This window comes from Sinocyclocheilus rhinocerous, unplaced genomic scaffold (genome assembly GCF_001515625.1).
Source record: "Sinocyclocheilus rhinocerous isolate Xijiao unplaced genomic scaffold, SAMN03320098_v1.1 scaffold1427, whole genome shotgun sequence".
Taxonomy (NCBI): Eukaryota; Metazoa; Chordata; class Actinopteri; order Cypriniformes; family Cyprinidae; genus Sinocyclocheilus; species Sinocyclocheilus rhinocerous.
Window position 1 is genome coordinate 782,034 of NW_015632469.1, and position 25,300 is coordinate 807,333.

Consider the following 25,300-nt stretch of genomic DNA (forward strand, 5'->3'; position numbering starts at 1 on the left):
TTCTATCACCCTACACCTAAACCTACCCCTTACAGGAAACAATCAGCATTTTTACAATTAAAAAAAAAATTTGTTTACTTTATTTTTATACCAGTTTTACAAATGAGGACGTCCCCAAAGGGAGGTTTTGGAAGATTTTGTCAGGTTTAGCTCACTTTTGGGTACAGATTTGTCCCCAAAATATGGTTAAGTAGGTACACACACACACACACATACACATGAAGTACACAAGAGACTCGGCTCACTAAACTACTTTTTCACTATTTTTGGTATTGAAATTATTTCACTGAGCTCACAGCAATGCATTCTGGGATCTCATTTTCTGTGAATGATGAATGTGATGTCGTCATTGCTGGGTAGTAACTGATTACATGTAATCTGGATTGCATAATCAGATTCCAAAAATTAAGTACTTGTAATTAGAGTATATTACATTTTAAAACTACATATTATTCATACAATGGATTTAATAAATTGCTAGTTTTTTATCAACTCACAAACCCACTTCAGTTCTTACATTAAGCCCAGTTTGGGAAACCACGGTGTAATGTAATGTTTAATGCATTTTATGATTTCTTTCTCTTTGCTTGTTTATGTCAGTATGTTACTTTCAATGGTAAGTTTAAAAGTAGTTAGATAAAAAAAAGTAATCTGAATATGTAACCTAAAATGAGTAACTTTGATTTATTTATTTTTTTTTATTTTTTTTGTAATCTGTAATCAGTAACTGACTACAATTTTTAAGTAATATACATATTAGGATGTCTTAAATGTTGTCAGGTAGAGAGTTCAGCGGGTTCTCCCTTTTCTTTTTCCTCTTCTTCTTTCACTTCACCTGAATTCTTCTTCGTTTTTTTATTTTTATTTTTTTTATCTTATGTTCCATCAACTGTTAAATTTGTTAAATGTTCCATTGAAATGTAACAATTCAGTCTGATTTTCACATTAGTTTAAAATAAAATGGCAGACGGCTGAGTGAAAATGCAGATTCACTCTCTGACAGTAGGTGGCGTTTAGAAAAAGAGAAATACTGTACTTACTCAAAATTACTAAAATTGTAACTATTGAAAATGGAAAATATAAAATAAAAACTGATTTAAAATATTAATAAAATCTATAATAGTATTTCAATAAAACTAAAACGACACTGCTGCTTACATTTCACTAAAGGTCAAATTAATAAATAAATCAAACATATGTAATGATGAATTGTTCACAATAAGATCTATAACATGCATTTAGAAACAAATAAATAATAACCTTTCATTGTTTCATCTAATGGGAGTAAAATAAATATTTTATTTTATTGTTGTCATAATGACGATCATGTTCTGAATTCCAATCATTTCTTTTATGCAAACCTTGTCCTCGTAACACTGGTGTTTCTGGCATCAGTCTGAGTTTCTGACCCAGAGCTCTGGTCACCTCAGTCAACATCTGGCCATCAGACACCAAGCAGCTGTTTCACTCACTCGTACCGTATCCCGTGTGGCGGCGGCGGTCACACAGACGGACATAAAACATCTCTTTTCCTCACATTACATCTCACTGTGGGCTCTCTGCTCCTGTGTATCCGTCAACAAGCACTGTATGTGCGTTCTGCTTTATATATCAATAAATATGAAGTTAAAACATGCATTTTACTTGTTTTCCAACAAAAATATCTAAGTTAGATATCTAAAACAACTAAACGAGCTAGACACAAAACTAAAATGTACTTAAGAAGCAAAATCGGGTACAATAGAGCTGTTTGTAGAGAATAGATTTTGAAACTGTTTAAGCTTAAACCTCATCAAATCAATCAATAAATATGTTTTAAAAAATGTTGGTAGATTAAAAAAGAAGAAATATTCTGACCACTAGCCTTATTATCTCACACAATTTTGCTTTTGCAGTCAACTATTTTTACATTTATTCATTTAGCAAACTTTTTACCCCAAGAAACTTGAATAAACAGCTGAGGAGCATCACAAGCAATTCATCATAAGAGTCAGCAATATTCATAGTACACAATGCCAAGGTACGTATATAGATGCCAAAGGATTCTCAGAGTATAAAACAGACTAGTAGAGGAAGGGAGAAATGCAGAGACGAAAAGAAAGATTCTTTTTGTTTTAAGAAATTAGTAAGTAAGTGCGTGTCTTTGTTTAAGGTTGTGGATTAGTTACAGAAAGTGCTTGCAAAGAAGGACCTTCAATTTATCTTGTTTTAAACATGACAGTTATTTGCCAATGGGGTAAGAAAAATAATCCACTCCAAACACATCTTCCGCTGAATGTATAATGTTTCACTATCAGTCATTTTCAAGACCTTTCACCAAGAGCTGGGTACACTCGAAAAAATGCTGGGTTGTTTCAACCCAACTTTGGGTCAAATATGGACTAACCCAACTTTTGGGTTAAAGATTTAATGTAAAAATTTAATCCAACGGTTGGATTAGTCCATATTTGACCCAAAGTTGGGTTGAAACAACCCAGCATTTTTTCGAGTGTAGTGAGCGACTACATGCTATACGGATTACATAATCAGACTCCAAAAATTAAGTAATTGTTATATTACATTTTAAAATACTTGTAATCAGACTGCACTTACTTTTTTATTGATTGCATAATTACATACTATTCACACAATAGCAATACATTATTCTTTATTGATTTACCCTCATTCTTCTTTTTAATTTTTGAAATTTTCCTTTCTAAAATAGCCTATTATACATTCAGAAAGTCTTCCAATTTTGTGGACATTCACACAAAGACCAGTCCGTTGTCAGGTGGATACAATACACTGAAAATTGAGACGCCATCATTTGACCACTGGATTTACAAAAATCATTGCCGTTTTAGGAAGTGTTTTCTCAACATTTCAACATTGCATCAACTACTGATGAACACATTCATTTTTATTGAATTATCACTCAGTAGTTTATTTAACCATGCATTGATATGTCTTTGGAAGACTTTTGTCTTTCAAACACATTAAAATGCACAAATTAATGTTATTTCTTATTTACATGTAATCCAGGGATTCCTAACTTTATTTATTCATTCATTCATTCATTCATTACCTTTTCCACCTAATATATTTCCTTGTAGCACCCATGAGATTTACACTTTTTACACTTTTTTTTTTTTACAGTGTAATCTGATTTACACCCATTTACACTTTTATGATTTAATCAATTATTAGCTTTTCATTATATTCACAAACCAGCAGTTCCTTCATGAACCAAACTTTGGGAAATGTAATGTAATGTTTAATACAGTGGTTCTCAACTGGTTTGGCCATGGGACCCACATTTTCCCATGGTCATCAAGCCGCGACCCACTTTGTTAGGAGATGTACAAAATAACACAAAGTGAAAATAACATGACATTTTTGGGTTATGGAAACAGTTACCATGGTGAATAATAATAATAACATGAACAGTTAATGAAACATGCAAACTGCTCCTGACTAGAGTGAATATCATCCCTTCATGCAAATCCTTCCCAGCTGACACACAAAGTACCAGTTATGTGATTTATTGGTGTTTTACTTTTATTTCACACGTTGCATGCTCGTAGTTTTTTTTGCGCTTTAGTGAAGTGATATACAGCGTGCGCCGCCGCATTTGCGCGTGCAATTGAAGAGTGCGTGCTACAAGCACAGTATAACGTCTGACAGGACAGGATAGTTCGCTTTTCTGAGGTGAGAGACTTTTTTATTTCGTAACAAGTTACGAAAATAATGATAGAATAATGACACTGACCTCAAGCCTGACAACATCTCATCTGATTGCAGATACTGAATCGGGACAGCGCGTTTTTCTCAGGCGCTCTTTACTTAAACTGCATCTGACAAAAGTGTCAACAGGTTTCACGCATGTCTTTCAAAATAAAAGTCTCAAATCAGAAAAAACATTTAGAATTTCGTTTTTTTTTGTTGTTGTTGATGTTGTTTCTTTGACTGTAGACTCCGCGACCCACTCAGAACAGTCTTGCGGCCCACTTTTGGGTCTAAACACTGGTTTAATACACTTCATGTTGTTAATAACAATGAATGCAATATACTTTCTTGGTAACACTTTAGAATAGGGAACACATATTCACTATTAACTACAACTTTTCCCTCAATAAACTCCTAATTTGCTGTTTATTAATAGTTAGTAAGGTAGTTGTTAAGTTTAGGTATGGGGTAGGATTAAGTGATGTAAAATATGGTCATGCAGAATAAGGCATTCATATGTGGTTTATAAATACTAATAAACAGCCAATATGCTAGAAATATGCATGCTAATAAGCAACTAGTTAATAGCGAGAATAGGTCCTTAAAATAAAGTGTTACCATTTTCATTCTCTTTGTATTTTCATATTATTATATTAGATTATAATCTATATTTTCATATTAGATTATCCTGTTTAAAACAATGTGATAAACAAGTTAGGTCAAAATTAATCTAAAAGTAATCAAAAAGTAGTCTAATTATATTACCTAAAATGTGTAATGTAATGGATTTGTATGTCATGTAATTTGGAATCAGTAACAGACTACAATTTGTAAGTTATCTACCCAGCACTGCTTTCACCTTAAAATAAATTTACTGACAATCCACACAAAATCTACTTGTGTCCTCTTGGAAATAGAGAAACATTTAACGCATAATGCTATAAACCAACCCTAGTGATCTGCATATATATATTCGAAGTGATTATATGCTTCCCTGTGAGCGCAGGCTTCTGGAGATGTAGATTTGTAAAAGAGATTTCTTCAGACAATGTCCAAATCTATTTTCTGAAGATCTCCAGAAGATACGTGTGGCCTTTCCATCCTCACACCGAGTGCTGTGACTATCGAGGACTTTCAGAAATTAGACGTACACCAGCTACTCCCTCTCTGACTGTATCTCCTCTGTCTTTCTTTTCGCAGTCTTTCTGTTTTCCATCGCTGTGGTCTGTCATTGAGCTCAGCACAACAAATGGTGCCAATGACACATAAAGTTTGCACCTTTCCAGAGAGGCGTCATTAAAGCAAACAGTGTGGAGTGAAATACGCAGAAGCTCATGATGCATGTGCCAAACACAGAGCGTTGGAACAGCTATAAATAACAGTTATCACACAACCGGACTCTCTCAGAGAGATGTGACACAGACGGCTGCGCATGTATCATCCCAGACAAATGGCTTCCATCAGACGGACGGCTCTTTATTTTCCTTGCACATCTGAGAGAGGCGGCATTAAAGCAAACAGTGTGGAGTGAAATGCGCAGAAGCTCATGATGCATGTGCCAAACACAGAGCGCTGGAACAGCTATAAATAACAGTTATCACACAACCGGACTCTCTCAGAGAGATGTGACACAGACGGCTGCGCATGTATCATCCCAGACAAATGGCTTCCATCAGACGGACGGCTCTTTATTTTCCTTGCACATCTGCTGGCAAGATAGAAAAGACAGCAACTTGCAGCAGAGCAGATCAAGAGCGGCAATTGCAGCATATATATTTGAACATACAGCTTTTATTGCAATAAAACCAAGTTCTAACACACCTGGAGTTTTTTAATCACTTGACTTCAGAAAAGGACTGCAACATAGGATTATTTTGATCATTTTGCAATTTCTTAAAATACTGAGTTACATATATTCTATACATATTTAAATACATTAAGAGCTGCTTTATAGCAGAAAATCAAGTTATATTTCTAACTGAAAGCGACACTGACACTGATGTTTTTTCATGTTTAACTCTATGTCCCAATCAGATTTTTTGTGCCCCGATCCGATCTGAGTCATTGAATATTGAGTATCTTCCTATACCGAGTCCCGATCCGATACTTGGTGCACACTTCAAGTACATTAAAGTTATTCAAATCAATCCAGTTTATACAGGGATGAGAGTTTCTCAGGGACAGGGGCTCAAATATAAAAAGCAATACATTAATATATTAAAATCAATCGGCCTATTTAATACTGTAAAGCTGCTTGCTTTAAAGTAGCCTATTGCATAAAGCGCTATATAAATAAACGTAATGTGACTTCACTGGAGTACTGAATGCAGAGCTTGTGCAAATATATCCACATCAATACTATCAGATGCTTTCTTAACTGCTGTTTTCTCACAGCTGCCATTTTTGTTGTTGTTGTTGTTGTTAAAGCGTGCAGCACATATTTACATCATCTAAATGCTGCTCTCAACAGCATTGGGATCTTCGTTAACAGTAAACTGTTGCTTGCCTATATCAAATTTCTCTTTACTCCTAAGTGAAGAACAAAAAAGAACTTTGCCGTGAGTATATCGGGCCTTTCACACATGACAGCATTTTTTTGTTTGCAGTTTTGTAAAACCTTCCCACGCTCTACTGGTTCAGCTTTATTTTCATGTTTCAGAATTGCTACAGCGCCACACTGGACAAAACGCATTATTGCAGGCCCTTACATTAGGTCAAATCAGATGAAATGACTTTTCGACAACAAAAAATACATATTTGTTTTTATTCTAGATCGATAGTATCAACTAATTGTTTCAGCCTTACTTCAGAAGCCTTTGCTTGGCCAATCATACAAGTCGAAAAAATGATGTAACTAATGACTCTAAAGGAAAAAGATCTTCAAATCTTCACTATGATTCACAGTGTGACACGTTTCAGATTGCATTGCCACATGACATTGAATTTATGTATCCAAAAGCATTTGCATTCACACACTCGCATTGAGTGCACTGGAAGGCGATTACAGCTGTAAGAACATGACTGTAATGGCTGTGATTTCTCCTCTGATCTGCTGTACTTAGTAGCGTCTTCGCTCACATGCCACAGAATAAAATAACCGTGGATTAGAGAGGAAGTCAGTCTGTCTCAGTGGGGATTCGTGCTCCACAGCATGAGGGTCTGTAAGCCCTCCCGTAAATCCAGCGGTGTCTCCCTCAGCTAGTGGGTGGCATCTGCGCATCCCAGAATTCCTCTTTGAACTCCTCTCTCTGTACAACCCAGCATATACAGAAGCTACGCTGTCCAAAGACTTACAGACCCCTGCTACTTCTCCACCTTAAGGCAAAAAATAACTAGTTTACGTAACAAAAAGTTTTTATTTTTTGCTCTAGTATTTGTGTCTAAATTCCTCAAAGAAGTTAATAGAAGTGATAGAAGTTATGCCGCTACCTGCATTTTTGCATCTCCTAAAACATGCCTATACATACAATTCACTGCAGTTTCCAGCTGAAACATAAACTTGTGCCAGTAAAACTTATATTCCTTTTCACGCAAATTATTTTTGACTGGTATTGGTACTGACTACTGAAATGTTAGTACTGTGACAACAAAAGAAACAAGATGAAATAAATTTAGGAAATGCTTTTTTAATCTCCATTTGCTTTTGTTAATACTATCAGTTAAGTTTAAAGATGAAAATTACCGCATGATTTATTCATCCTCAAGCCATCCTAAGTGTATATGACTTTCTTCTTTCAGACGAATACAGTCAGAGTTATATTAAAAATGCCCTGCCTCTTCCAAGCTTTATAATGGCAGTGAATGGTGGTCAAGATTTTGATGCCCAATAAAGTGCATCCATCCATCATAAAAAGCGTTCCACATGACTCCGAGGGGTTAATAAAGATGCGTTTTGTAATAAAAATATCCATATTTAAAACTTTATAATTGCTAGATTCATGTTCATGTGTTTCAGGTAAAACTGAACGTGCTTTGATTGGGCATCTCACTTTGACAGTGTCATGAAATAAGCAAGAAGCAATGTCATTTTGCACAAATGTCACCACAGGCACAGTTTTTCAATGAGTCTGGGTTGTTGTTACAAAATCTAACATTTTTGTAAAGAGACAACACACATTTTAAAAATTTTTTTGTTTGTTTCAGTGAATTTTCATTAAATATTTTGTCAAACAAAAGTTATTGGGTTAGCAAATTTCTCAGAATCAAGCCACAGTTTCCATTAATTTTGAATCGTATTCAAGCATTTAAAAAATGCTTTATTTTTATTTTATTTATTTATTTATTTATTTATTTTTGCTGTGGATCAAATTATTCTAGGTCTACACCACAACTTTTCTGAACTGACTGAAACTTAATTCGGATCGAATGACGAGATTAACTGGATCGGATCTATTGGATATACATTTAAATCACACAAATGGCCTGTTTTGGAATCCAAATGTCAATTTTCACTGAATGGTGGCATGCTTGCATTCCTGTACTTCAGCTCTTCCACAGCATCTAATGAGACTCATCCAGTTCACCGCAGGGACATTTTTAAGACAGTTTGTTGCATGTTGCATTAATTAAAGCCTGAATAAACACCGCAAACGTGCAGAGGGAAATCCAGCTCTGTGTTCAGCCTGCTTCTCCGCTTTGAACAGACAGGACGAATGTGCTAACTCTAGCGTGCTAACTCTGCCATTAAAATATTCACAGACGCCTCTATTAATATTTGATACAGCACTAAATTATTGTTATGCAGCCAAACGGCGAGAGTTGTGTGTGTGTGCACCATGGAGGAGATGGGGTTCCTTTATGTACTGCAGTTATGAATTCATGTCCCGTCATTAATGCCATGTTAATAAATTGCAATTAAGGAAACTTCCCCCATTACAAAAAAATTAAATAAATAAAAAATTAGAAGCTGCATTGGAAGTGGCATTTAGGTGTATTTTCACAGACTGTTCTGAGGTGGCATGAATGCATTTACACAAGAATTGCATAAATAATGCTATGAGATTAATGGGTTTTAAATGGACATTAACTGTTTTGAAAAAAAATTTTTAAATATGACATTTTTTAGAAAATGAAATTATTCTCTAAATATTAGGGATGTAATGACTCCCTCAACTCACAATACGATATGATTACGATTTATTATTTCTCAGACAAAATGCTTCACATTTCTATGTGAAACTGAAATATGTCAAATAACAAAACTTAATTGAGTTTTTAAAACAAATTCCAAATAAAATAAATAATACAAATAAAATAAATCTCTTCATATAAAAAATAAGATTTGTCTATGCTCTTTCCATTTAAAATTTAAGACAAAAATTGCATTTTAATCACAATCCAAACAAAGATGCTGCATACAAGCAGCATGAGCAGTTTTTGATTTGAATTAGGTTGTATAATTTTGACATTTGAAGCAAAAACCAGAATGGTCTGACTTTAGCTTTGTGAAACTTTACTACATAAAACAACTGAATGAAACAGAAACAGCAGACGGGCTGAATGAGATGCAAATTCACTCTCTTACAGCAGGTGGCGCTTATGGAACAACAGCGATACAGTGTTTCCTTGGTTACCGCTGTGAACTAAGCAGAACTGCGCTTATAAACACTATAAGCTATATACTATGTATTATACAGAGACAAGATTAAAAGAAAATACCATCGAAACTTTTCTAAAGACAGTCAGTTCTCCTCAGAGATACCTTAATATAAACCCCCACCACCAACTGTATTGCGATTTGTTTAACATCTCAACCGACTTCAATCTTCACATATTTTTATCAATTTTCAACCGAAAACTATATAGCATGCAGAAACAGTATGCAAAAACAGTAGTATGTCTGAATTCATACTGTTCGAAAAACAGTAGGCGAAAAGTATCTGTATGACACTTTACTATCCTATTAAGACACGGGAGAGGATTTATGAATAGCAGTGAAGCAACGCAACTGATGCCGGTAGGTCACGTGATAGTAATGACACGGCAGATGTAGTACGTCCAAATTTCATTCATACACTCTAAAAAATGCTGGGTTCTTTTTTTTTTTAAACCAAATGCTGGGCTCAGCCCGTTGGGTCATTTTATTGGGTTGTTTTTAATATTTTTACCCAGGTGCTGGGTAGTTTTTCTGTAACTAAGTTGTTGGGTCATTTTTAACGCTGGGTTATTTTTTCTACCCAACCGCTGGGTTGAGCCTTTCTCCAATGAAACAACCCAGCTGCCGAGTTAAGGTCTCTGCACACTGAGTCCGAATTTTTCGTCCGAAATTTTCGCACGTTGAAAAATAAATACGACCTCACGTTGTGTCAATCACGTTTACACACTGCCTCCGAAACTTTCGTCCGTCATAAACAAATTCTGGCCAGGTTCAATTTTCTGCGTTTTCGCATCCATAGCAAGCATTTTGATAGGAAAGGATGACGAATACGAAAAAAACTGAAAAACGCATATGAAAGTTTCGGACTCAGTGTGCAAGGACCTTTACAGTCAGAGCACGGGCTTTTTGAGTCCGCTACAGGAGAGAGCGGTTCTCAGCGCCGCCGATTTGGTGCGCTTCTTAAGCAAAATAAAGGTTTGTACACATTTCATTTATAAAGTCTTTACTGTGCTGTAAATTGTATTATTTTACGCAACACAGCATAAGGACGAGATGTCAGTCAGCTGCGCCAGCAGCGGTCACTTCGCATGATGGAAACGCCTTTTGCCTTGCATAACATAAATGGATTTTATTCGTTATAGTACTGAGTTTAAGTTAATTTGATTTTAATATATGTTCTCTAATATCAGTACTGTTTGTTTATGGCCAGGTTTTGGAGTCGGTCGCGGCATCTTTCAGCTACGAGTGGAACGCGAGGCGGTGGTCTGAAGTTTGCAGTTCCCCGCGAACAGCAGCCCTTCACCAGCTCAGATTTCAGCGACACACTGGCTCGAGAATTAGCGTTATTTCGGTGAAAAGCAATTACAGAGAATGGTTGAATACACTTAAATTAAAATTTTAGATGTTACATTTTTTATGTCTACAATGCTTGTTAAACTAGTTTAAATGTATGTTGTAAACTTTGCCGTATTCACCCAAACAAATTCAATGTGTCTTCTATTTTGTCCATGTGTTCTTGCTTAATATTAAATGTGCATCTTTTGATTATTGCTGTTGCCTCTAGTAATTCTGTGTGTGTGTGTGTGTTTTTTTTTGTTTTGTTTTTTTTTACTTTCCAGTCCATTTTAAGCCAGCAATATAATAATTTTTAAACAATAGATGACATAAATAAAACAACCCAGCATGGCGGGTAAAAACATTTAACCCAACCAGCTGCGTCAAAATAACCCAGCATGTGTTCTGTCCAATATTTACCCAGCGCTGGGTTGCCAAATAACCCAAGTTGGGTTGTTTTTAACCCAGCATTTTTTTGAGTGTACTATCTATATTCATATTAAATAGAACATTAATAAACACTTTAATGATCATGAAGTAAGTTCAAATGTAGTACCTACTCAGACAGTAGGTGATTTGTTATTACGGCACACCAATTGTCTTATTGAGTGAGTCATTCAGACGTCCATTCAACCAATCTGTTCAAACAGCTGATTCATTCAGCAAGTGACTGTCTTTATGAATGATTCACTGAATCATTGACTCATTCAATTCATTAAAAACTGGATTCAGTCAGTAATGATGATTCTATATTAACTTCTTGCTTATTTTATAAAATCAATATCACATTTGCAATTGTGCAGATATTTGGGAAAAACAACACTCTCGTGTGATATTGCTAAACCATATCATATATGACATAAATATAAGACAAAAACCCATAGAGGGTCATATATTGAATTTTAGAGCATACAACTGCATCCATGTAAGATGGCGTACAGATCTGGGCACAATGGCTTCATTAAATGTGTTAATAATTAAACACATTTTTTTTTTTCTATAATTAATTGCATCCAATTAATGTGTTCAATAGACAGCAATCGACAGATCGATTGATATATTTAAATGATACATTTTCGAGTTCAGTTTTGGCTTCAGCATAGAATTTTCATTTTTGGTGGCAATTTATGAAAATGACATTGTAGATGGGACATGAATGTATGATATGGCGGAATCAAAATTTTTGGACATGTACCATGATAATACTATGATTTTGTACATGATAGCACCATGATATTGTTTGACAAGCAGCTTGGTATAAAAATGTAGTACCATATGATAAGGGAGCTTAAAACTAGTTGCTTAGGTACTGATGAGGGAGCAAACGATCCCGAGACCAACCGAATACACACCGCACAAAGAAAATGATTGAGAAACGACTACTGTCGAGCTCAAACTACCAGCTATGCCTGCTTTCACTTCCTCCACCGATGTCCTTATCCAATGACACAACTAATTCATTCTGCTGACCCACTTCTGAAACTTTAACTGATGAGACGGGGTGAGACCCCCTCTCAGGGGTCCATACGATCCTGCCCACTATTACACATGATATTTGCACAAATTGCCCCGTTTGTGTTTGAGTATGAAGTACATTTTTAACAAAGGTATTTCCCAGGAGCCTCAAACGACAGATGAGTGTTTCTTCACTCTGATTTCCTCTCCTCTGCTCGCAGGCCTCCGCTAGGAAGCTTTGATATCCTCTAACCTATCAAAGTCTTCAAACATGAACGAGGGATGTACTTCATCAAACGGATGGATTTTCATTGTTTCATCAAACATGCAGGTAGGAGAACGCTTGTTTGGGAAGGAGATTATACTGTAGATAGAGGAGATGTTCTCCTTTCAAATGAGTTCTAAAATATGTTGATACAAAAAGACATCAAAAACATGACAATCCAATGTCAAAAAAGGTCCAATTTATTCAAAACTTTTCTGTGCCGTCCTTTGTCAATGATGTGCACCGGTGATCTCCAGGTGCAAGCTGGTTAAAAGTGTCATTTCATGACATCGGTTTGTTTTCTGTTTGGAAAAGATTGATTTTTAATGATTTTCAGCATTAAAACAATGTCTTTATTGTTGTGTAATCTCTAGTTCATGTATCTCAAGCGCTTGCCACTACAAGGTGTATTAGACAGAGTTTAATGCAGAATTTTTTTTACAAATATCCACTTTTAAATAATCAGTTGTTTGCTGTACAAAATAATTTCACAATGGAGGATCATCTCTACTGACAAACCTCACAAAACAAATAAATTAAAAGTGAAAATACAAAAGAAACAAATCTATCCTTATAAGGTTCACATCCTGCAAAAAATATTTTTTAATATACAATATATTTATGAATTTTAATAACGACAGAGTTCTGATGGTAACATGGCAGATGCAATAACTGGAGGCACAACCTCAAGTATTTTTAATAATATTAATGCTAAATAATAATAATAAATTTATATGCACTAAACCAAAAAAATGAACACATCTACAACTGTTTCCAACATTGATAATAAATCAGCATATTAGAAAGATTTCTGACGGATCATGTGACTCTGAAGACTGGAGTAATGATGCTGAAAATTCAGCTTTGATCACAGAAATTAATTACATTTAAATAATATTATATTAAAATAGAAAACCAGTATTTTAAATTGTAATAATATTTCACAATATTAGTTTTTCTGCATTTTTGATCAAATAAATGCACCCTTGGTGAGCAGAAGAGGCTTCTTTAAAAAAGATTAAAAAATCTTACTGATCCCAAAATTTGGAACAGCAGTGTGTTATATGGATGAAATGAGGTATTGGTCTTGAAGCACAGCATGCATGCAAAGTGCTTCCCCTCAATTCCAGCAGTAGAACATTTGGTAGGTAAATTTAACAACCTAGAAACCACCACAAGCATGTCAAACAAGCTCAGATATACTATATCTGCCCACTCAATCCAATTAAGGAGAGAAAGAGAGAGAGTTGTGCTCACTGGTTCACCTGAGCCAGATTCACATTTGCTCATAAATAATTCATTGTTTTAATACTAGCGACACTACAACAAAACACCCCACAACGTACTCACGTTTCTGTTGTTATTTTAGTTTCATTGTCTGGCAATGTGGCATCATTCCTGTCAGTTCAGAATAACACAGTGTACATGGTAAAATATGTCTTCATGGGAAAAAATGTAGACGTGCCACAATTAAATCTGGTTAACTGATAAGTAAGAAAAAAGAGCAAGACAGCTTTATTCCTACCAGTAAATGTTGTTCACACAGGACAAGTCACCAGCTCCATCATTTTGAACAGTGTTTCTGTAGAAACATGAGCTAGACGGGCATATTTAACCTTTGCCAATGGCAGTCAATCAGGCTGTCTACATTGAGCAGCAACAATAAAACCAAAACCATGTCTGAAATTGCCCCTACAACCTTATATAGCGCACTATTTCTGGTCAGATACTGTACGAAACCATAGAGGAGATTATTTAGTACACTCATTCAATCCAATAATGCACTTCAGTAAATACACTTAAGGATTTTAAAATACATATAAGGCACCGTTAGGGTGATGACGGATTTTTATCAACAACTTCTAGCAGTTTTATGACAATTTTGAGGATTTAAATGCCATTCATAGCTACATCATGCACTGAACACAATGGCCAATTTATTCTGTCTAATGAAACGCTGGAAGTGAACATGCATAATGGTGCAGTCCTAAAGCAGCAAATGAAGATGCTGGTAATTGCCTGTCAAATACAGAAATGAACAAAGTGACACAATGAAAGGCGGGCTGTTCTGTTGCGCGTGCATCTGGCCAATGCACTCAGCTGCTCTATTTGCATATCTGTGAGGTGTTAGAAGACAGCCTTGAAACCCTGTAATAACACAAATATATGCTGAATGTCTTCAGGGAGATATAATGAGGCTCATGCCATATCGACTTATAAGAAACAAGACAATAACAAGACAATAACTTTATTCCATTATTCCACACTCTGTGCAGTGCATCTCTGACATGCTCTCGTCTGGACTCGTCCTCCCTCAGGGTGGATAATCGAATGGGAATATGTTTGGGAAAGTGAATATTCCTTCAGATCAGCAGTTCACAACCTCACCAACCACCAGTCTTAATTCAACACTATAGTATAGGGATCAGTTCTCACTATTAACTAGTTGCGTTTTAGCATGCATATTACTAGTACATTGTCTATTTATTAGTACTTATAAAGCACATATTAATGCCTTATTCTGCATGACCATATTAATTATATACTGTATATATATATATATATATATTAAGCAGCAAATTAGGAGTTTATTGAGGCAAAAATTATAGTTAATAGTAAGAATCAGGCCACATACATACTTCTTGATAATGATTCATATGACTAAAACCACAAATATAGTGGTTTTTAGAAAAAAAAAGCATCAATAATTGACTATTATTATACAAACAAACAAATAAATAAATAATATTTGATGCACCGAAATGAAAATTCTAAGCTGAAGCCAAAGCTGAACCCAGATTTTCAGGATGCACATTTCTGTGCAGCACTAATATACTGTATATATATATTATAAACCAACAACCTTTTCATGAAGTACACTGTATTATACCTAAAAGCGGGGAATGGCTCAATGCTGCTGCACTTGGTATTGATAACATGTCAGACATGCACAGGCATTACACTCACTCTGTTTACTGAGTCATGTAACCCGACGTGACAGTCTCTGAATAATATTTCCACTGCCCCAGAGATATGCAAATACAGTGTGTCCTCTGCAGAATGACACAGAACTGCAAAGGACTTCAACAGATGAGTGTCACAGCCATGACTTACGCTCCCAGAGACCCACAGAAAGAGCAAATGTGATTTAGATTTTCAGTTTATAAAACAGGCATCCTGTCAGTGAACAAAGCGTCTAAGTTCTGTATTAGGAGGCCAAGCAGTGATTAAATCTGTTTCACATCTTATTATTCCTCTAGATGGGGGGGTAAAACTTTGATATTAGACACACACATAGAGAAGAGAGTCTTTTAGGTCTTAATCACTCTAGTCAACATTTGAAGTGGATCAAAACCTTTCATCAAAGTTGTCCTAAAACCTAACACCAAAATGCGTTTTTGTCTTAGGACAACTTTAATGAACATTTTTGATCCACTTCAAATGGTAACTACTGTAGCGCCTCCAAAAGCTCAAAGTATCTCATTCATTTTTTTGTTTGTTTGTTTTGTTTGTTTTTAGGGATGCACAATATTATTGGAATGCTATCAGAATCTGCCGATAAAGGCTTAAAATGTAAACATCGTCATCGGCCCGATAGGAAAAATTATGCTGATATGCCTTGCTAATAAGAACAACTCACATGTGCTCAGGGTGTGCTAGCGATAACATCACATCAGCAGTGTGCTCATTCTTGAAGCGAACTTTTGCCTGAAGGATGTTTGACAGTAAGGAGTTTTATTTATTTAGGAAGCACTGTAGGCCTACTTGTAATAAAATATTATGGATTGGAAATTCATGTGTACGGTTTATTAATCCATGGACACGATTTGTTAACAGTTTAAGAATTTGTGAGTACGGTTTATAAACTGAGGGGACGAATTGCAAAACTGTCGCCACGAATTGTTTTTTTAATAATTTGTTTATAATCTCTGCACAGGAGAGACTTGGTGTTGTTTCCAAACGAAAGGAAATATATCGGTATCGGTATCGGCCGAAATGAGTGGAAAAATATCGGCAAAATCAATATTGTGCATCCCTATTTTTTTTTTCTCTGATTTTTTTGGGTCCTGTTTCTCCATCAATTACCAGTGGTTTCAGTAGGTCTGATAATTGACATAATTTTAAATTAATTACAATCGTTCATAAGAAACATTACCAGCAAGAGATTTTTCATATCAAACTGTTAGCGTGTAATGCATCAGCTCACTGAAATTAGGCTGTCTTTCTCTTATTAACTTAAACTTATGTGACATCCTGGCACTACACCCCCTAGTGGTCAAAACTTAATAAATTACAGCTACATGTGCTCATATGAACAGGTTGCTGTTCATATGATGTTTGAAGTCTCTCTCGCAAACAATCTGTTGTCTCAAAACATTTTGTGCTCCAATTAAATTCTTTAACTGAAGTGAGAAATGACTTCTGAATATGGTTAGTCAGTTTGTATTTTCTTCTTCTTGTAGTGTTAACCCGTTTAGGAGAGAGGCTGATATACATGCAACATTCCTACCATGGGTTTTGCCTGTTAGATAACTTTACATGATGGTCATTTACACAAACTGCTCCTTATTATTTCTCATTCCACATGAACTTACATAAACGAGTCTAATCACTCACTAGTTGTTAATTTGACAATATATACAGTATTTTCAAATACGCATTTAGAACAGAGTCCTGTTATAACAAAGGGTATTGGAAATACACAATAACACAAACATATTGTAGTTTGCTAAGAATCATTAAGTGGAACGAGAACAGTTAAATGCCTTAAGATTCTCACCTCGACTCACAAGCTCAACGTTGGCCATCATAATTCAACATTATGATTCGTTTCTGATGGCTTGCTGATTTTGGTTTCTGAATTTTATGGACTATGAGCCGTGAAAACTTTATTGGACCCAGGGATAATATAATTACACACCTCTGGAGAGTTATTCTCCAGTAATCTGACAGTGACATATGACTGATACTGCACAGTAATATCTGTCTGTTGCCCTGAATGTCAGAGAGGTACTGTGGATGTTTCTGGAATAAACCCAAAACCTGTGTAGATTATTTCAAGGCCACAAGGCCGCATAACTAAAAAAGATATTCTCAAGCAACTCAAGTAAGAAGCAAACCATTACATTTCATATTTGTTTAGCCAAAATATTTGTTTTTAGACTGTATGCTCAATGCAGTTTGTGTCCTCAAAGGTACTAAGAATCATTAAAGGGTTAGTTCACCCAAAAATTCAAATTCTGTCATTAATTACTCACTATCGTGTCGTTCCAAATCCGTAAGACCTTCGTTCAAATTCGGAACACAAATTAAGATATTGTTGATTAAATCTTTAATGAACATTTTTGATCCACTTCAAATGGTAACTACTGTAGCGCCTCCAAAAGCTCAAAGTATCTCATTCATTTTTTGTTTTTAGGGATGCACAATATTATTGGAATGCTATCAGAATCTGCCGATAAAGGCTTAAAATGTAAACATCGTCATCGGCCCGATAGGAAAAATTATGCTGATATGCCTTGCTAATAAGAACAACTCACATGTGCTCAGGGTGTGCTAGCGATAACATCACATCAGCAGTGTGCTCATTCTTGAAGCGAACTTTTGCCTGAAGGATGTTTGACAGTAAGGAGTTTTATTTATTTAGGAAGCACTGTAGGCCTACTTTTAATAAAATATTATGGATTGGAAATTCATGTGTACGGTTTATTAATCCATGGACACGATTTGTTAACAGTTTAAGAATTTGTGAGTACGGTTTATAAACTGAGGGGACGAATTGCAAAACTGTCGCCACAAATTGTTTTGTTTTTTTTCTACAGGTGACTTCCCGGGCTCCTTACAAATCTAACCAAGATTAAAAATAATTTGTTTATAATCTCTGCACAGGAGAGACTTGGTGTTGTTTCCAAACGAAAGGAAATATATCGGTATCGGTATCGGCCGAAATGAGTGGAAAAATATCGGCAAAATCAATATTGTGCATCCCTATTTTTTTTTTCTCTGATTTTTTTGGGTCCTGTTTCTCCATCAATTACCAGTGGTTTCAGTAGGTCTGATAATTGACATAATTTTAAATTCATTACAATCGTTCATAAGAAACATTACCAGCAAGAGATTTTTCATATCAAACTGTTAGCGTGTAATGCATCAGCTCACTGAAATTAGGCTGTCTTTCTCTTATTAACTTAAACTTATGTGACATCCTGGCACTACACCCCCTAGTGGTCAAAACTTAATAAATTACAGCTACATGTGCTCATATGAACAGGTTGCTGTTCATATGATGTTTGAAGTCTCTCTCGCAAACAGTCTGTTGTCTCAAAACATTTTGTGCTCCAATTAAATTCTTTAACTGAAGTGAGAAATGACTTCTGAATATGGTTAGTCAGTTTGTATTTTCTTCTTCTTGTAGTGTTAACCCGTTTAGGAGAGAGGCTGATATACATGCAACATTCCTACCATGGGTTTTGCCTGTTAGATAACTTTACATGATGGTCATTTACACAAACTGCTCCTTATTATTTCTCATTCCAAATGAACTTACATAAACGAGTCTAATCACTCACTAGTTGTTCATTTGACAATATATACAGTATTTTCAAATACACATTTAGAACAGAGTCCTGTTATAACAAAGGGTATTGGAAATACACAATAACACAAACATATTGTAGTTTGCTAAGAATCATTAAGTGGAACGAGAACAGTTAAATGCCTTAAGATTCTCACCTCGACTCACAAGCTCAACGTTGGCCATCATAATTCAACATTATGATTCGTTTCTGATGGCTTGCTGATTTTGGTTTCTGAATTTTATGGACTATGAGCCGTGAAAACTTTATTGGACCCAGGGATAATATAATTACACACCTCTGGAGAGTTATTCTCCAGTAATCTGACAGTGACATATGACTGATACTGCACAGTAATATCTGTCTGTTGCCCTGAATGTCAGAGAGCTACTGTATTTTGTTTTCAGAATTGTGATTTGCTTTGCACTTCTCGGCCACCGCACAATACTAATCAGTGCATCCCTATATAATAGTATATCAATGATAGTAAAATAACACTGGTATGGAGGTTGTGAACTTGTTGTTAAGAGGGGTGGCGCTGTAGTCAGATGTCATCTGCTCTCCATTTACGTCCTTATTTGATGCGAGTATAGAGGGCCGCTGTTGTAGTTAGTACATTATTACATTACAGAGCCGTTTCGTCACGTGCATTATGTTGTAATGGGGATGCGACCGATTGGTTTATTAGTTCAGGCCTGGGATCTAAGACTAACAAGACCATGCCTCCGTTTTCCTGAACTCTCTATCCATTACGCTCTGCCGTGACCCAGACGCATAAGCGAGGTGCTGCGCCTTATCGAATTCCCTTCCAATTAGTGTAGAAACGAACCAGAGGGCTCCCTAATGGGCTTTGCCTCATGATATCGTTTAATTCGCGACAATAACAAACCTCTCGTTGTGATTTCAAGGCCAAATGAATCCTGATGGTTCAGCCGCTGAATGCGGGAGATTTGATTGTGCATTGTGTCTGCCACAAAAGTGCAGGCTTTCTCCTGTCTTTCTTCTTGAGTGACCTTTTCGGCGTGCTGCCTGCGGCACGTTATTTATTTATGATTTGTGTGGAAGCCAAAAGGCTGTCAGCCTGCCCTGTTATCGTTTGGTCATCCGCTCAAGTGGCTGGGTGGTTGGGTAGACGCGAGGCGTTCAGAAACTGGGGCAGTCTGATTAATGCCAGCCTTTGGAAGCGAGACGCACAGACATGACAACAAAGAGGCCTCTCTGGAAGGCAGGGAAAGTGAGATAACGTGCCGCGATACGCAGATACGCGTGTATAAGAAGGTAACGTGATGCCAGCCGCGGAAAGAAAAATCAGACATGCCACTGCATGTTTTGTTAAGTTTAGTCCGAAGCCAGTGAATAATTAGTCCCTAAGGGGAAATCAACACATCATTTGCATATTTCTGACACACTGGAGAAGTTGTCTGTCTGTCTGTTTGCACCACAAATGATGGGAAACTTTTTCTCCAACTGATTTTTGTTAAGCTTTTGATCTGCTACGCTCAGCCAGGTGTAAATCCGTGGAAGTAAGAGTTCCTTTGCAAACGTAGTTCAAATCCGAATCAACATGCTAAAACATCAAAAGCAGTTCCTCCTTTAACATTGTTGTTTCTACAAACTATACATTGAAGGGATAAATTACTTCTAAACAAGAATTTTTACACTTTTAAAAAAAAGAGTACTTTTTGCGAGAAAAAAAAAAGAACGTTCAAGTGTGAACTGAATATAATGTTTTCAGACACATATTTTCTTTTATATACATTTAAATGTATTTTAGTTTAAGTTTATACAGTGTGTGCATAATTATTATGCACGTTGATATTCTGATCATATTTTTTTCCAAGCTCATTTTACCAATTCCAAACCACATCAATCTTAATAACTACTATTAGTTTTGTATTTAATCATTTATAAGTGATATATAATTGTCCATGAAGGCTGGAAGTGAAAAACTCCTTATATTTAGGTGTGCAGAATTATTAGGCACTTTTTCTTTTAAACTGAAAAAGAAAAAGTGCCTAATAATTTCACTAATACTATTTAATAACACCCTTGTATTTGAATGTGTTAGTTTGCTAGCTACAACAGCTCTCAGGCAATCATTTCATTCCAATACAATGGCCATAAAGATGTGCAAAGGTTATTTTTGATTTGGCAAGGTCAAAGCACGCGCTGCAATCAATACAGAAATCATTACCGCTCCACAGCACTACCAGAGACACATAAGCGATGTGTGGAGTGGCGCTGGCCTGTTTGAGACACACAACAGCCAATATAATACCTACATTCAGCCAGAATTCCCTAGTGTATCAACCCACGATCCCAAATTAAATCCCTGAGATCCCTAAAGTATCCTTTGGTTTTCCATTAGCCATCTCATGCACGCACCGTTGGGCCACTGATTTTAAGACGAACTTAAAGATGCTGATGGAAGCACCCCAGGCTGATGCACAAACTCAATTTAAATAGCAGTTAGCCATTGTTTTTATTTGTGAAACAAAAGATTTTAAAACAAATGTCAACTTCTTGAGGCTAAAGCAACCGTTCCCATAACATGCTTGAACCAGAATGCACAAGAACATCATTATAAATATGCAAGTTTGGACTTACTTTGCTTGACTTTATTTTCAGCTCCTCCATATTGCTGCAAAAGAAAAGGGGAAAATATTAAGATATAATCTATAAATATGAGAACAGCCCTATCTGACTCCAAAACAAAGCTAACTATTTCACTGGTTAGTAGTAAAGCCTACAGGTTTACATGTAGTACACCAGAAAATTCGAAGTTAAAATATACAGCACAGACCACTTTACATGTACATGTCTGATTATGTCAAATAATCAGACATGCACATCCCTTACGAAAAAGAAGTTTATTCAAGTGTGTTATTAGTATACTTCTTTTAAACAAAAAAATAGGAAAGTATACTTTCAGTCTACTTTTATGTACTTCTCAGAAATATTCTTAAAATGACATTTAAGTACACCTGACTTATACTTAGAAAAAGTCAAAATTTATTTGAGCTACAGCCTACTTGTTCTCCGAGAATGTTTTCATTGCTATACATTAGGGGGCGCTATTACACATCTTCTGTACAGAATTTCCAAAACACAGAAACAGCGAAGAAGAAACCGAAAAACAACAGATGCTTTCACACATAATCTAACATGATCATCAGACATAAAACAGCATCAAAATTGTGTAACGTTGTGAAATAAAATGTTGACCCATGAAGAGGTAATAATGATTGTCAAGCTTTTGGATCATCATTCTGAATCCAATTCATAGTCTTTTTTCAGCTTTTTGTTGTTTATTTATTTATTTATTCTTTTTTATTTATGAAACTTACCCACATTTAAATGTTTATAAAAAAGAATGCATGAAGCTAGAATAAAATGTTTTTGTTTACAAGCAGATACCCTGTTCTTTTGATGTTTTGTGTGTTCAGATATTCATGTAACAAAATTCATACAAATTCATACCTAAATAGGGACATAGTAGTATACTTAAAGTATGATGTAAAGTTCACTTAAAGAACTTACGAGTATACTTGCAGTGTAAAACTACAAAACGATTAGTTTACTGAGACTATACTTAAAAGTGTACTAAAAATGTTACAAGTATCTAATTAGTAAACTATCAGTATACCTTTAAGTTCACTTTTAGTATAGTTGCAGTACAAGCTAAAGGTAAACTAGTTGTGTACTCAAAGTTTACTACTGTTATACTTAAAGTATACTTAAAAGTATACTTTTATATACTAACAAGAAAGTCCCAATGAGTACTGAAATAGTACACTTACAAGTATACTACTAGTACACTGATATTTGTATACTTACTACATAAAGTATACTTGAACTTTACTTAAGTATACTTAATAAAATAAACTTAAAGTATACTTCTTTTTGGTAAGGGATGTAATGTGCACATATCAAATAATCAGACATGCGCATTACAGCAAGCAATAAACAAACATATCCAAGCATATCCAAACTGGCAAAAAAGCTCAGTATTGGAGCCTATGCAGGGTATTAAGTGTGAGCGCAGTGTCCTCCATGCTGACCATCTTGATCAGAGATCAGAGCCCTTATCTCCTCCAGGCTCAGAAACCTGCATTCTCTGTCACATCACCATCACTCATGCATCTCCACAGATGCTGGCCACTTCAGTTTCCCTGAGGCTGATCTTCAGCTGTAGAGGAATGTAGATCCTCTTCTCCAGGTCGATCCTCATTAATGTCCCAGTGGAAGTAAGCCGGGAACATTACCATTTTAGAGGGATCTTTGCTCTCAGGGGCAGCTCTCTTTTTGCTCCTGTATTTCTGATAACACTGTGGGAATTGCTTCATGCTCGTCTGATGTGCTTTCTGCAGATCTCATCAATAAAATCAAGCCGTTTGAAAGAGAAGCCACAGCAGTTCAGTTTGCACGTTAAGCTGTGCATGGAGGACAAGATGTATAAAAAAAAGGGTTGTGCCACATTTACTTGCAACTAGGGATGTGCGGTATTTATTGTCTATGATACTAGCGTAACTGCTTTAACAATGTGCAAGCTGTCACTTAATTTGCAATAAAAAACAAAAACCGTATTGTTTTTTGCAAGTCACAGAGATGCGTGATTTGTGTGATGTGCATGTCGAACCAGTTCACAAGACTACTGAATCAATTATTACTGAATCAAAACAAAAGAGTGGGAACTCTTAAAAGGTTATTTAAAAGATGCTTGTTCAGTCAGGAAACAGTTTGACTCGGACCGAAGACCGATGAGCCGCTGATATGAGCATGAGTGAACCCAGCACTTGAATGAAGGGGTGAAATGAACGGTTTATGGTTTCTCAATGTTTACAGTATTTAAAAAAATGTGAGCTGATGAAGACTAGTTTATTCACTTTATATGCTTTAGACATGTAAAACATCCATGTTTGGCATCATTATGGGGTGCTTTAATAAATGTCTATACTTAAAATGTAACTTTGCATGATTAAATATACAAGCACAAATTATTTAACCCAAAAATGCACCATAAAAAAAAAACAAAAAAAACAATAAGAGCAATTCGTTCAACATGTCAACATTCCACATCTTCTGAAATCATATGATCGTGTTGTGTGAGGAAAAGAGTTATATTTCATTGCGGCTTTCAAATCTCATTCAAAAAGATAAACTGAAATTCAAACTGGCGTTTGACATTATTGACATCAAACCTGGCTCAACACATCTTGAGGCAGCAAATTTGGAGATTTGGAAACTGGTAAATTGTGTTTTGTCTTTTCTAGAGCCTGAAAATGTCTGCTGTCATCGTGTGAAAAAGAGCAGCTCAGACACTGAAGACTGAAAATTATTATATGGGTTTTCAGCAACATGAGGGTAAGTAAATGATGACAAAATGAATCCTTACAGTTTAGCCTTGGGTAAAATAAAGCAATCCTCTGAAACGAGTTCAATACGGCACAAGAGTGATATCGCCAGAGTGACATTTCCCTGTGAGTATGATGCTCAGTGACACAAAAAAAAGCAGATGCTAGATAACGGATGTACTATCGATAAGCAATGAGAATACAATAGGTATTGTGAAAATAAATTAGGATTACAGTGTGCAATGAATCTGTGAGAGCAGGCAGGAAATATGAAACATGTTTGACTCTTTATGCCCTTAAAACTGCAATGCAGAAATCATAGGGCTCTCTGCGATTCAATGCAGGAATCGCGGAATGGAATTTACTGCGTAAGACGGAATTGTCACGGTGCGTGCAGGGAGATGAAGCGAGGACTCAATCGCTGGAGAAATGGTATTTTATTTTAATAATAAAAATGAAACAAAAAAAAACTCAAACCACCCCGAGGGGGAAAAACAGACAGGCAGGCTCAAAACTGCACCACATGCAGACACGAAACACACACAATGAAAAATGACGGATCAGCACAGGATGACAGACACCAGAACATCCATGTTTGGCATCATTATGGGGTGCTTTAATAAATGTCTATACTTTGTGTCAGTTATTTGAACCAGTTTATTGAAACAAACCGTCCAAAAGAACCAGTTCACAGAAAAGAATCGGATTTACCAATTTGCCTGTAGTTATGGATTACAGGTAATACATTTTTACAGGTTAAATATTTTTTTAAATAATGTTCAGTTTCTTGCACAGACTGATTGTTTCATTACTTAAGACCTCAATATATTGTCACGGTATTAATTTAGTGTTACCTGATATGCTTTTTTGCATTATACTTGCATTATATGACTCACCAAGGAGCATGGTTTCTGCTAAAAAATCATCTGTACTGTTCTACTGAAGAAAGAAAGTCACCTACATCTTGGATGAGTAAATTAACAGCATTTTTTTTTTTTTTTCTGAACTATCCCTT

General features: G+C 35.7%; 1 protein-coding gene across 1 annotated transcript in view; it reads right to left on the bottom strand.

The window, feature by feature from the left end:
- The window catches only part of fstl4 (follistatin-like 4), a 202,096-nt gene that overhangs the window by 163,968 nt on the left and 12,828 nt on the right, over positions 1 to 25,300 (bottom strand). Inside the window, exon 3 of the mRNA XM_016555391.1 lies at positions 21,539 to 21,572. Within this exon, the coding sequence (XP_016410877.1) occupies positions 21,539 to 21,572 (34 nt within the window). The remainder of the gene's footprint in view (positions 1 to 21,538; positions 21,573 to 25,300) is intronic.